At 46.9% G+C, this 13096-nt stretch overlaps 1 protein-coding gene across 1 annotated transcript in view; it reads left to right on the top strand.

Moving 5' to 3' along the window:
* LOC309649768 (uncharacterized protein C17orf67 homolog) overlaps positions 1-13096 on the top strand; it is a 33501-nt gene that overhangs the window by 5046 nt on the left and 15359 nt on the right. The window contains exons 2-3 of the mRNA XM_082440209.1: positions 4356-4433; positions 5404-5504. Of these exons, the coding sequence (XP_082296335.1) occupies positions 4379-4433; positions 5404-5504 (156 nt within the window). The 5' untranslated portion in view covers positions 4356-4378. The remainder of the gene's footprint in view (positions 1-4355; positions 4434-5403; positions 5505-13096) is intronic.

The following is a 13096-nucleotide window of genomic DNA, read 5'->3' as shown; positions in this document are numbered from 1 at the left end:
CCAAACCTAACATCTGCCCACACAGTGTGCCTGTAAATTAACGTGTGGGTAGGTACACATGAGATTTATGGAGGTACTGTTATGAATAGTATACAACAATTATATGTACATGGTAAAAATATAGAGTTTATAGTCTAGTGGGAAAGGGAGCCAAAAAAACTAATAATAAAAAAGAAAACAACTGCAAAAAGGAATGTTAGAATTTATTTTATTGGCTCTGGGCCTAAAGAATGTGGACGCATTATAATTCTCTTGAGACAGATTCAGCAGCTTTCTATAGAAAAAAAAAACACAGATGTTCCCTTGTTTCTGAAGTTTCTTTAGCTCACAGAATTTGAAATCACTGTCTTATCCTATTGAAAGAGTATGCAGTGTGATGGTGTTGAGAGCTTGATGGTGTCGGCTTTATCACTGATCTTTAAACATTTAAGAATTTCTTTTTAAAAGAGATGGGAAACCCACATGAATGAAAATATCAGTTATGTCAGGGTGCTGTGCTATGGGTGGTAGCACTCTTCCTTTATATATTCTTTCTTTCTTTCTTTCTTTATTTATTTATGGCTGTGTTGGGTCTTCGTTTCTGTGCGAGGGCTTTCTCTAGTTGCGGCAAGCGGGGGCCACTCTTCATCGCGGTGCGCGGGCCTCTCACTATCGCGGCCTCTCTTGTTGCGGAGCACAGGCTCTAGACGTGCAGGCTCAGTAGTTGTGGCTCACGGGCCTAGTTGCTCTGTGGCATGTGGGATCTTCCCAGACCAGGGCTCGAACCCGTGTCCCCTGCATTGGCAGGCAGATTCTCAACCACTGCACCACCAGGGAAGCCCTCTTCCTTTATATATTCTTAAATGTTGTCAAATTGGTAATGTAGCTTTCCCATGTCTCAGTATCTGATGAGGACCTTCAGATCAATTAAAATCCTAGGAAAATAGTCTGAGGCACTGCAGTGCCACCTCTCTCCACCTCCAGTGGATTCCCTGGTATTCTTGTCAACTTTTGGAATGGTGAATGTTGGTGGCCTGAAGTGTCTTTCCCCTGACCTTGGTTGTCCCAGGTTCTTCTCTCTACTCTGCCACCTTGTGGATTTTTTGGGAATTGTGTCTTCTACTGTGAGCCCTGTTGACTCACCTAATTGATCTGGCTGACACTTTCCCTAGAAAGGAGCATAGGCAGGTAGAAGAGAATTCTCCCCACCAGAGTGACACTCACAATCAGGTTACCTTGCTCTTTCAGTTTTTCTATAGTTCCCCCTTTTGAGATGATCTCTCCAGAGCCCACCTGAAAGGTATTTGAATGACCCTGCCAGTATCACACCTGAGGGGTCCTCTCCACCTGAGACCTTGAACCAGCATCCCAGGGTGGGATACAGGCTTTCTCCAGTCTCACTTCTCCTGTCCACCCAAGGTTCCCTTTTCTTTCTCTCTCTCTTTTTTTTTTTTTAATTAGAAAAGTAACACGGGACTTCCCTGGTGGCGCAGTGGTTAAGAATCCGCCTGCCAATGCAGGGGACACGGATTCAATCCCTGGTCTGGGAAGATCCTACATGCCATGGAGCAACTAAGCCCGTGCACCATACCTACTGAGCCTGCACTCTAGGGCCCGTGAGCCACAACTACTGAAGCCCCCGCGCCTACAGCCTGTGCTCCACAACAAGAGAAGCCACCACAATGAGAAGCTCGCGCACTGCAACGAAGAGTAGCCCCAGCTCGCCACAACTAGAGAAAGCCTGCGTGCAGCAACAAAGACCCAACACAGCCGAAAATAAATAAATAAATAATTGGAGAATATTAGAAACAATATTAAAAAAATAAAGTAACATAAGCTTACCTAGAGCTTACGGTCCAGTGGAGGAGACAGATTTTAAAAAGTAAACAAAGACAACATTTACCCATTACGGGGAGTGCTGTGAGGTAGAGAGTCATGCTGGTGGTGGGGTGGCAGGGAACCTTCATTAAGTATGCTGGTAAAGACAGGCTAGCTTGAGCAAGAGAAATTACAAATTGAAACCTGAAGACTGAGAAGAATCCAGTCATTAAAAGAGGGAGGAAGAGCATGTGCAAAGATCCTGGGTGCGAAAGAGCTTGTTAAGTTGAAAGTAACGAAGTGTAGCTGGATTGGCATGAGCTGGAGGGGTGCGCTTGGAGTGGGGTTGGAAAGAACCACAGTCCCAGATAACACAGGGTCCTGTAGTGCATGATAGGGATTCTGATTCTGTTTTGAACACAGTGGGAAGATAAAGAAAGATTTGTAAGCAGGGAAGTGATGAGGTCCACTTTATATTTTGTATTTCTGTTTCAAGAAGACCATCATTACTGCTGCATGGAGAATGGATTGAAGCAAACAGTGAGGGAAGCTGGGAGACCAGTTGGGAGCCTGCTGCAGGAGGCTGGGTGAGAAGTAGCGGTAACCTAGACTCTGGTAGTGGCAAGAGAGATGGAAGAATCTGGACCCACACTGTTCAATGTGGTAGCCACTAGCCACATGTGGTTACTGAGCACTTGAAATGTGCAAGTATAAAATACACACCAGGTTTTAAAGACTTTGTACAAAAAAAAAGAATGTAAAATATCTGATTAGTACTTTTATCTTGATTACATGTTGAAACAATAATATTTTGCATATTTCATGTTAAACAAAATATAATTTTAAAAAATGTTTCATGTTAAATAAAATATAATTTTAAAAGTTTTACCTGTTTTTTTACTATTAAAAAATGTGGCTACCAGAAAAATTTAACTTATGTGGCTGGACTACTTGGAGTAGTCCAGCCACAGAAGTAGTCCATATGACTCACATTATGATTTTATTGGACAGTGCTGATATAGACAACAGTTACCAAATTAAAAAATACTTTTATACTGAATTTACATTGGATACGTTAGAAATTTCTAGCTAGGCATAAATTTTTTTTCTCGTCCATAGAAGATGTTTATTTGATATAACAAAACAATGCAGTTAGTGTTTGTTCCAACCACAAAGAATAAAAGGAATAAAAAACTTGACAATGCACATAAAAAACCAAGATGCTTCGTGTGACAAATGTATATTCCTAAAATAGTGCTCCTAAAATTTCTCAGTTATTGAAAACTGTATGAGAACAGAAGGATGTTAATAGCAACAGAGTACATAAAACCAAACATCTAATTTTGAGCAAATTAACATATGAGGCAATTTTGCTAACAATGCATGATTTTTTTTCCTTGATAACAGTCGGTTCAGACTATTTTTATACCAGCAGAATGGGCAGAACACTTAAGTTTAATATCAGTTACACAACATTAGCATAAACTTGGGCAACCACCGATAGGGGGTTGTTTTCTTTTGAGCTGGCAAAGTAACTACAGAAACATCAGATCATTTCTCTGAACTGAGAATTTTATCCCAATAAATGCAACATGCCTTCCACACATATTTTTATAATATATTTAATAATTTATGTAATATATATTGGTGATTTGAATTTAAAAAGACTTCAGCTTATTGAGATTTTATTATCTTTATAAAAATAAACTTAAACTTGGAGTAAGGCTGCTTACAGTATTACTGACTTATTGCACAAGGCCCTTTTGGGGCATAATGGGAAGAGCACCAGGCTTTAAAAACAGAAGAATTTGGCTCAACTTCAGCAAAATGTGTGAACTTGGACATCATTTCACCTCTCTGAACCCCACTTCCTTACTTGTAAAATGAAGATGAGCCATGCATCTCATCCCTTATCCCTCATCCTTAATCACACCCCACGTGGTAGGTACTGTTATTCCCTTTGTACAGGAGAGGAAACTGAAGTTCAGAAAGGATAAGTGATTGACCGAAGGTTATGTTGCTAGAAAGAGGGGAAGCCTGGGCATGAACCCTGGTCTATCTGGGTTCAAGGTCAGCTGAAAAAAATTTTTTCCCCTCATTAGGCTCCTTGCTAATTTCCCTGCTAATTTCTGAAATTACTGGGGAGGTCAAAATGGATTGGTGAATGGGTTTTGGAAAAATGTCATAAAATATGTAAATGTGAGAGGTGATTAATTCTCAATGAAACAGTAGGAGCACAAACTACAGAAGCTACAGATAAACACAAACTACTCCGTGATGTATATATAGACATACCTATTTAAATGAAATGGTTGTCATGTGTTGCTTTGTCAAATTCAAGCTCCAAAAGTTTTATGACGGATAATTTCCTTCCTCAGGATGAAAATTTATAGGAATTCAGAGGAAAATATTTTTGTGATCATACTGAAAATTTAGCGTCAGATGCGTTTAGCATCATGCTGTGAGTGCTGTTAGTCAAAGCATAAACAGCCTTTGGGCCGGATGTGGCTTTCTTCAAGTAGGCTGGCTCTTTGACGGGGGGATTCATTCTGTAACAGGCGGAGAGAGGGATCAAGGCAGGATGAAGAGGTTATTTGTGCTTGTGCTGTCTCTCACCTTACTGATTTTCTTCTCAGGTGAGCATTAACTCCCGAAACCTATTTCTATGCTGCCAAGATAAACTGGAATAAGTCTATTTTATATTTTTAAAGTATTTTTTCAAAATTTCAAATAATATGTAATGTATAATAATTCAATGCTTCTTTTTTTTTTTCTTCCTAAGAGCAGGCTCCCGGAATTGGTATAATTAGGGATAAATTATTTTTTTAATCTTTAAACATATTGAACACTAATTCTCAAAAATGCTGATAAATCTTCAAGGATACCATCTTTTAGAGTTTATCTGAGATCATCAGAATTTGATATACTTTCTTTTTTCCTTTTTTTTTTTTTGGCCACGCCGCGTGGCTTGTGGGATTTTAGTTCCCCGACCAGGGATTGAACTCGGGCCCACTGCAATGAAAGCAGGAGTCCTAATCACTGGACCGCCAGAGAATTCCCTTGATATGCTTTTATTATAATAGTATCTTTTAGAGTTTGTGTGTGATTATCAAAAGTTGACTTAACTTTAATTATAATATTTTCTTTGAGGGATCGTGGGTGCTTATCAAGTTTAATATAATCTTATTGTCATGGGGGAATTTTCTAATAACAACTTAAACTTGATTTAGTGTATTGAGGATTTAAAAGAATCCCACCAAAGCAACCCTGAGGGACAATAAACACACTGACCAGAGAACTGAAGAAAATATGTTTAAAGAAACATGTTCATTAAATTAACGGCCACTTTTAGAGGAATGAGCCATGGCGGCAGCAGGTAAATATGCTTCAGTTGTGCAGCTTTTACTCTGAGTTAACCATATCAGAAACAATTAAAAATTCCCCTCTGAGCCCTCTGGAATGCCACGTCCTTTGGGACAGATCCCTTTGAAAGAACTTTTGTGCGTTGACCCAAATTGGACTTTCAAATGCTTCGCCTTGGACGGTGAGATGGAGTATGGATGCGTGTGTCTGAGAGTCCCTAAGGTCCCTTCCTGACTTTTTCAGGGGCCTCCCCGATTCTGACGGAAAAGCGGGCCAAACAGGTCCTGAGATCCCGGCGCCAGGACAGGCCGAGCAAACCCGGATTCCCTGATGAACCCATGTGGGTGAGTTCCGGGCTCTGGCTCTTTGAAGGGAGAGAGAGATCATTTGAATGCTTGTTCATTATGAAACCAAATGAGATGCTGGTCCCAGCCAAGCATGGGTGCTGGATGAAGGTTCTGTAGAGTCTCAGGTGTAAGGTGATCTCACCTTCTTATTCACGCCTTTTCTTCTCCGGAGGTGCCAGCTCTGCTCCCCTACTGTTCGAACAGTATTTAAAGTGGAAACAGTGGGGCCGATGAGTCCAGAATCCCGTGTGGGCGGCTGGGTGGCTCCCCTGAACGGGTTGCTAGGGAGCTGTGCCCTGAGGCTGGTGCCAACCCCATCTTCTCCCTCTTCCCTTGGGTGCCGGGCAAGCTGGACCAGCATCCCCGGCTAGTGATGCTCTGTCTGGGTAGGCAGAATCTCTGCCCCTGCTGCCACCAGGTTCCACCCTCACCTCGTGCCTCTGAGTTTGGTCTTTGGCCTCAGCTCTGCCCTGTAGGTTTGTGGAATCCACCTGGTCTTTCTGAACCAGGGCACCCTCCCCTGCCTTCATTCTGTGACTTGTGGTGGGTGCTACTAGACCCTGCCACCCTGGCCTCAGGCCAGTTCGGGCCCGGCTTGTCTCTCCCTCCCATGACGGAAGTGCTGACATTCCTGGTATTCTTACCCCACTCAGGTGAAGGTAAGTAGCAGGGACCCAGGCAGAGTCAGCATGTCTGTGAAGCCGTGTCTGTGGTCAAGGCTGGTCTCCCACCTGTGCCCACATCAGCTGGGCCGCATGCCCACCCTCTGTTCATTGCGTCTCTGTGTTGAGGCCCAGAGGATGTGCAGCAGTACTGGCCTTTGCTCCCTGCAGAATCATGGGGGTAGTTGGATTAGTTCATTTCAAAGTCTCTCAGTATGATGCCGGGTCGCACAGTGGTGAAGAGTACTGGCTGTGGGCAGACTGTCCCGGTTTGAATCTCCCCATTTTCAAACTATATAACTTTGAAGAAGTCTCCTCACATTTCTGTACCTCAGTACTCTCGACTATGAAAAGGGGGTAAACAATATTATTACTTATATTTCTATAATATTATTATTATAAGAGCATGAAACAACTACTTTATGAGAATAAAATAAAGTAATTCATAGTAAGGCACTTAAAATAGTACTCAGCAAGCAGTAACAACTCCTTTGAGTATTAAGTAGCGGGGACAGGGGGAGGGGGGGGCGAGGCTGCAGACAGTCACCTGGGTTTCTGCTCAGAGTTGGTGGCAGACACAGAAGAATCAGCAAATCACTGTTTCACAGAATGGCTTAGAAACGAGCAAGCGATTCAGGCTGTTAAGGGTGGACGTGGCTTTGTTCTCCTTGGTAGGAGAAGTCAGAGGTGGCTGGAATCTCCACACACAGGTGGAAGGGGGCTGGGAGGTGGGCCGGCGCAAGAGCAGGAAGGGTTCGGGTACGTTGGACTTTACCTTGTGTTCAGTAGAGGACAATCAAAGGATGTCTCGAATGGGGGAGTGCACAGTCGGGTTTTAGACAGATGGTTTGAGATGCATTTAGAAGAGGCCCAGGATTGAAGTCTGAGCACACCAGGGCTCAGAGGTGAGCAGAGACAGAGGATCCTGAGGGGATGAGAAGGAATGTAAGGGGATATTGGGGGAAACCAAGCCTCCAGCACGGGGGATGAGGATTGGGAAGGGGCGGGGTGGATGGTGAGGGAGCCAATGGGGAGCAGGATGCCTGGCTCGAGGGTCCCTGGGGAGCTCCAACTGGCTCTTTGCTCTTTTGGGGTGATGTCTGGAGGGGCCGTTCCAGAGGCTCTTCCTCGGGGGCCCTGGAAGCTGTGGGAGGCTGGTTCAAGGGGCTCTGAAGCAGCAAGGCCCCTCCAGGTGCTCAGGAGACAGGCTCTGCTCAGCTCCAGAGTTGGCTGGGTGTTTTCTCTGCCAGCATCTGGCCCTGGCTGCCCTGAGCTCTGGTTGCGGAACGGCGGCCTGGGCAGGGACTGGAGTGGTTTAGGCATCAGGCAGCATGTGGGTGTGGGTGTTACGGCTCCGCTTCCGCCCCCAGCTTCCTTCCTCCCCCCATGCCAGCTACACACCGTGCTACACTTTATCCCCAAACGCTGCTTGGTGTGGTCCTTCCCTGCCCAGAACTTCCAAGAGCTCCTTCTCTGACCATTTCCCTCTTCCTGGCTCCTGGTCATCACCTGCCTTCATCTGTGACAACCCTCTGCTTGCCTCTGGCATTGCTATTTTACTGAATATCTGGCTTTTTGAGTTTTGTTGGTTTTGGTCATCTTTTATAGGCTTGACCACCACTGACTCATCTTAGCTGCCTTGAACCTGCCTGGTCTAGTTTCTGTGATTCTCTCTAGACTCACCCACCATTTCCCACCCATCCCGTGTATGGTACAGTCCTGTATGTCCGTCACAAAGACACTGACCTGTGTCCAGAATCCTCAGCCACTCAGTCAAGTCTGGAAAAATGCCTGTGTGACCTACAGTTGAAATGTGAACATAAATATACAATAAGTTATTTGGCGGCAAGTCTATACCTGTAGTTCTCATCCAGGGGTGATTTTGCTCCCCCGCCCCGGGGACATCTGGCAATGTCTGGAGACGTTTTTGGTTGTCACACCTGGTGGGAGGAGGGTTTGCTATTGGCATCTAATGGGTTAAGGTCAGGAATGCTGCTAAACATCCTACAATGCACAGGGCAGCTCTCACAACAAAAATAATCTGGCCTGAAATGTAATAGTGCCGGGGGTGAGGAACACTGTCTATGATGATGGACAGCCTCTTTCTCTTTTACTGCGTGTGTCACTCTGCGTGTCTCTCGCACTGTCATACATCCACCCACACGCAGTACTGGCTGAACCAACACATAGTTTCTGGAATCACATTTTTCTTAGGAGCGTGTTTCTTAACCTTGGCCACATGCTGGAACCAAATGGGGAGGTTAAAAATCTGATGCCTGGGTCCCCCTCACAGAGGGGTGCCCTGCGGTGTGGCCTAGGCATGGGGGAGGGGGGGCGAGAGCCCCCTAGGTGGCATCAATGTGCAACTGAAGCTGAGAACCAGTGGGCCAAGCCTTCTGGGGGAGACCCGCCGTGGGTAACAGCAGCTCCTGTGGTCCGGTTGGGAATGCATTTAGCTGAGTGTTGAACTGAGGGTCTGGAGAGTAGATGGGATAGTTGTTCAGATGCAGGTCAGAGAGAGAGAGAGTGAGAGGGTCAGGTGGTCGATCAGAGAGCACTGCTTGCTGACCAAGGTGGGCACTTAATTATACTTTACCTCGACTGTGCCCTGCCGAGCACCAGGCACTGAGGACATAGACTAGACATTCTTCATTCGTTTGAGGTGCTTGTGTCCACTGCATGGCGACGGACGAGCCAGAGCATTCCAGCCTGTTCCCAGTCCTCTGACAAGGTTATCTGGCACACGGGGTCTGAGGAGAGAGCCTTCAAGCTCCACCCGGAAGGAGGAGAGAGGCTGGTCAGGCTTCTTGGAGGAGGCACCGCCGAGGTGAGGCTTGAAGGATGCGGAGTTGGCAGGCAGTGCAGCGGTGGGCGAGGTGGGAAGAGAGTTCCCCCTCAGTGTCATTCCAGGCGGTGTTCTGCACAAACTGGCTGTGGACTTTGGGCTTTAGAACGAGGATGAGTCCCTTCCTTTTCCAGGAACCCAGTTTTCTCTGTCAAATGCAGAGTTTGGCCCAGAGTCTGACTGGAAGGTTCATCCCAGGTCTCATGTAGAATATGAGGGTCTGGCTAGAGCTTCAGGATGACCGGGTTCTTGGTGCCAGTCAGCAACTGGGAGGAAGAGCCCTGGCAGCCGGCTGTGGACTTGGCGAGGGCCAGAGGGGTTTCTCTGGAGGCCCTGGAGGGGCTTGTGTGGGCGTCCTTCTCAAACACCAGGGCCTCGCCTCCTCCTGCTGCCATGCACCCGGCCTCCTGCACTTGCTGTCTGACCTGGTTCCCCCTTGTGGCTTGTTGTTGACTTTTCCTTTTAAGGGATTTACTGAGAGCAAGATGAATAATACGAATCACTTGTTATATAAAAAGAAGCAATTCACCCCCTTTTAAAAAAATTGCAGTATTTTTTATTGAAGTACAGTTGATTTACAATGTTGTGTTAATTGCTGCTGTACAGCAAAGTGACTCATTTATATATATATATATATATATATATATATATATATATATATATAACTCATTTATATATATATATATTCTTTTTCATATTCTTTTCCATTATGGTTTATCACAGGATATTGAATGTAGTTCCCTGTTCTATACAGTAGGACCTGTTTCGATTCACCCCTTTTATCTGAGCGGCTGACAGATGTCACAGCCATCCCAGCCTGCATCACTGCTGAATGTAAGCGTTGGACGCAGTGACCCCACGTTTGTCAGCAGGTCACCAGGAGGCCATGATGTGGGACCTCTGGCCAAGGGAACCACCCTTCCCTGCTTTTTACCTCTTGCCGAGACCACCTTCTACTCTCCTTTCTTTGTGCAAACCATCTGCTTACATATCCCTTTGCTAGAGATGGACACACCATCCTGTGTGTTCAGGATGGTATATATTGCGTGTATGTGTGGATTGTGTGTGTGAGTGTGTGTGAAGGTTTGTGTATGACTGTGCATGTATGAGGATATATATGTATGTGAGGGTGTGTGCGTGAGGATATGTATGTGTGTGTGACTGTACATGTGTGAGGGGGTGTGTGCGTGTGTATGTGAGCGTTTGTGTATGGGTGTGTGTATGATTCTGTGTGTGCATGTGTGTTTTGGAAAAGGCCTTGCAGGATAATTTTTTCAGAAGCTCTGGATTCCAGTTTCCTCTCTTTTGACCTTCACTTGAGTGACTGGGATTTATGGGATGATGGGTGACGGGCACAGAAGGTCCTCTAGGGGCCAGGTCGGAAGGACCTGGCTGTCATAGTGGAGGGGACTTTCATTCTGTACTCAGTGGGAGCCACCAAGGGATTTGAAGTGGGGGAATGATGTGATTAGGGCTGGCGTGCAGGAGCCGTTTAGAGGCTCAGGACACAGCCTCTTGAACGCTGGCCTTCAGTTACCATTATACGTGGGACATGGGAAATTACATTTTTGGACATGTTATTGTACCTCCTTCCCATGGCAGCCTGGAGACAGACAGGTGGGCTGGGACGGATGAGTAGAGGTAGTGATCTCTGGGAATGCGTGTGCCCTCGGGAGCTGAGCTTTGCGACTCCACTAACTCAAAATTACCGAGGGATGACCGGGTGGGTTGTTTGATTTCGCTTCTCCCCTCTGAGGGACTGAGCGGAAGAAAACCCTTTCAGAGAGGGGAGAGGCCGTTGACGAGAGTAAATGGATGGTGCTTTGGGGAGGTATTAAGAATTCAAAATGAAAGCACACATGAAGATTTGCTGTAGTCTCTCCTCAGGAGTATCTATAAAACAATGTTATATTCTTGACACTTGGCTTTAATATTGGCAGATGTTGGCTTCTGCGGGATGATAGGTGTTTCGGAAACAGGTTCAGACAAGCTGTGCCCACACATGCAAGGGGCTGGACCGTTTTGACAGCTTATATCCTGCCTATTCATGGCAACAACCGTTCTTTTTTGACTGTGTGGTGGATAACGCATTGAAAAGATCGCTGGTGTGCCCTGCATTGTGGGGAGGGCTGGCTTCCACCCCAGAGGAGTGGGAACACCTTGCTGGCACCCTTGATGGAGAAAGGTAGGGCCTCAGTGAGGATGGGGGGAGAGAGGAAGAGGAGACCCGGCTCCGGGGAAGAAAGCAGGAGGGGTTCTGAGTGCATGGAGGCAGCCGGGGAGGAAGAGGATGAAAGGCCCAGAGCTGGGGGATGTGAGCAAGGGTCAGAGAGAGGGGGCAGGTGGGGAGGTAGAGAGGGCCCAGACCTGACAGATTCCCTGTGGCAGGAAATAGCTAACACATTTATTTTATGGCAACACCTTGACATTGAGTTAGAACTTGTTCTCAGCTCTGTGCTGTGGCTACCCTCTGCGGCCTCCAAACCGTAGGAAAAGTCTGCTATGCACAGCAACCTTGTGTTAGTGGTTCTTTGGGGGAATGACAGATGGCAGGTGTGTGCTGAAGGGGGCTGACGAAAGAGGAAGGTAATCGCTCAGATCTGGACGCTGCAGTGGTGGAGAAACACGAGTCCCAGATCTTCAGAGATTTTGGGGAATTGGGTTCTAGATGTCACAGGAGTGGGATGGGCACTCCAGGAAGCCTGGGATTAATGTGGGGACACCCCATCTGGAGACATCCGGGTCTCAGCTGAATTCATTTACTACTCTAGGACTTAGGACTTCAGTTTGTGAAGACATCATGTTAGAAGAGCTTGTAACAAAGCCTCAAGATCCTAATGGAGGAGAAACAATCTGAGAATCTGATGAAGACAGGGCTGTGTGAGAAGAAGGGCTGGGCTTGTGGTTAGAGGGAAGAAGCTAGGAAAAAGAATCCTGAGCTTTCCCTGGAATGTGTCCTCAGTCATGACTGTGCTTCTGTTGATTTTCAGGGATTAGGGCTGAACTCTTGCAACTCAAAAAGTGGTCCCCAGCCCGGCCGCTGGGCTTCACTTGGGAGCCCAGAGCCTCAGGCTCCTCGCCACACCTGAAGGCGGATCTGGACCCCAAGGCTGGGTGACCGAGGTGCACATTTAAGTTTAAGAAGTGCTGTCCCAGAGAAGTGGCTCTTAGCCTCCGCTCCCGGCGTCCTGGGGACTGAGAACCAGCCTGCGCTTGTTTTGTTTTGACACAAGGATCCCTCTCCCTTCCTCTGGACACTCTGCTCACGTGGATTCCTGTTTTCCAGGACCCCTGGCTCCTGGTTTCTCCTCCTGCTTTGTGGTTTTTGCTGCTCAGTTTCCTTTGCTGGGTTCTTAGCCCTTGACGGTCCTTTAAATGTCAGAGCATCCCAGGACTCTGCTCTCTGCCTTTTCTAGTCCCCGAGCTTAAATATCACCTCTGTGCTGATGGCCACACACTCGTGTCTCTAGCCTGGACTCTGTCTGTGAGCTCCCTCACACAACTGTCCACTTGGCTGTTTGCACTGGAACATTTAACCAGCACCTCGGACTTAACAGCCTCGAGAGGAATTCCAGATTGTTGCCTTACACCAGCCCTGCCCTTGCCTTCCATGTTGGGGTAAGGGGGGCCACCTCCTCCTAGTTGCAGGGGCCCCAAATCCAGAATCTGACCACTTCTCACCCTCCCCTGCCACCACCCCAGTCCCTAGAGTGGACTGAGCAATACCCTCTTACCCTGCCTCCCTCTTCCTCTCTAGATCCCTCTGCATCTGTTCTCAGCAGAGCAGCAATAGTCAGTTCTTTTTTTTGTTTTAATTAATTAATTAATTAATTAATTAATTAATTTATGGCTGTGTTGGGTCTTTGTTTCTGTGCGAGGGCTTTCTCTAGTTGCGGCAAGTGGGGGCCACTCTTCATCGCGGTGCGCGGGCCTCTCACTATCATGGCCTCTCTTGCTGCGGAGCACAGGCTCCAGATGCGCAGGCTCAGTAGTTGTGGTTCACGGGCCTAGTTGCTCCACGGCATGTGGGATCCTCCCAGACCAGGGCTCGAACCCGTGTCCCCTGCATTGGCAGGCAGATT

The sequence above is a fragment of the Balaenoptera physalus genome, assembly GCF_965194825.1.
Source record: "Balaenoptera physalus genome assembly, chromosome: 20".
Taxonomy (NCBI): Eukaryota; Metazoa; Chordata; class Mammalia; order Artiodactyla; family Balaenopteridae; genus Balaenoptera; species Balaenoptera physalus.
Note: the sequence above shows the minus strand (reverse complement) of the source record. Positions and strands in the feature narration are given on the sequence as shown.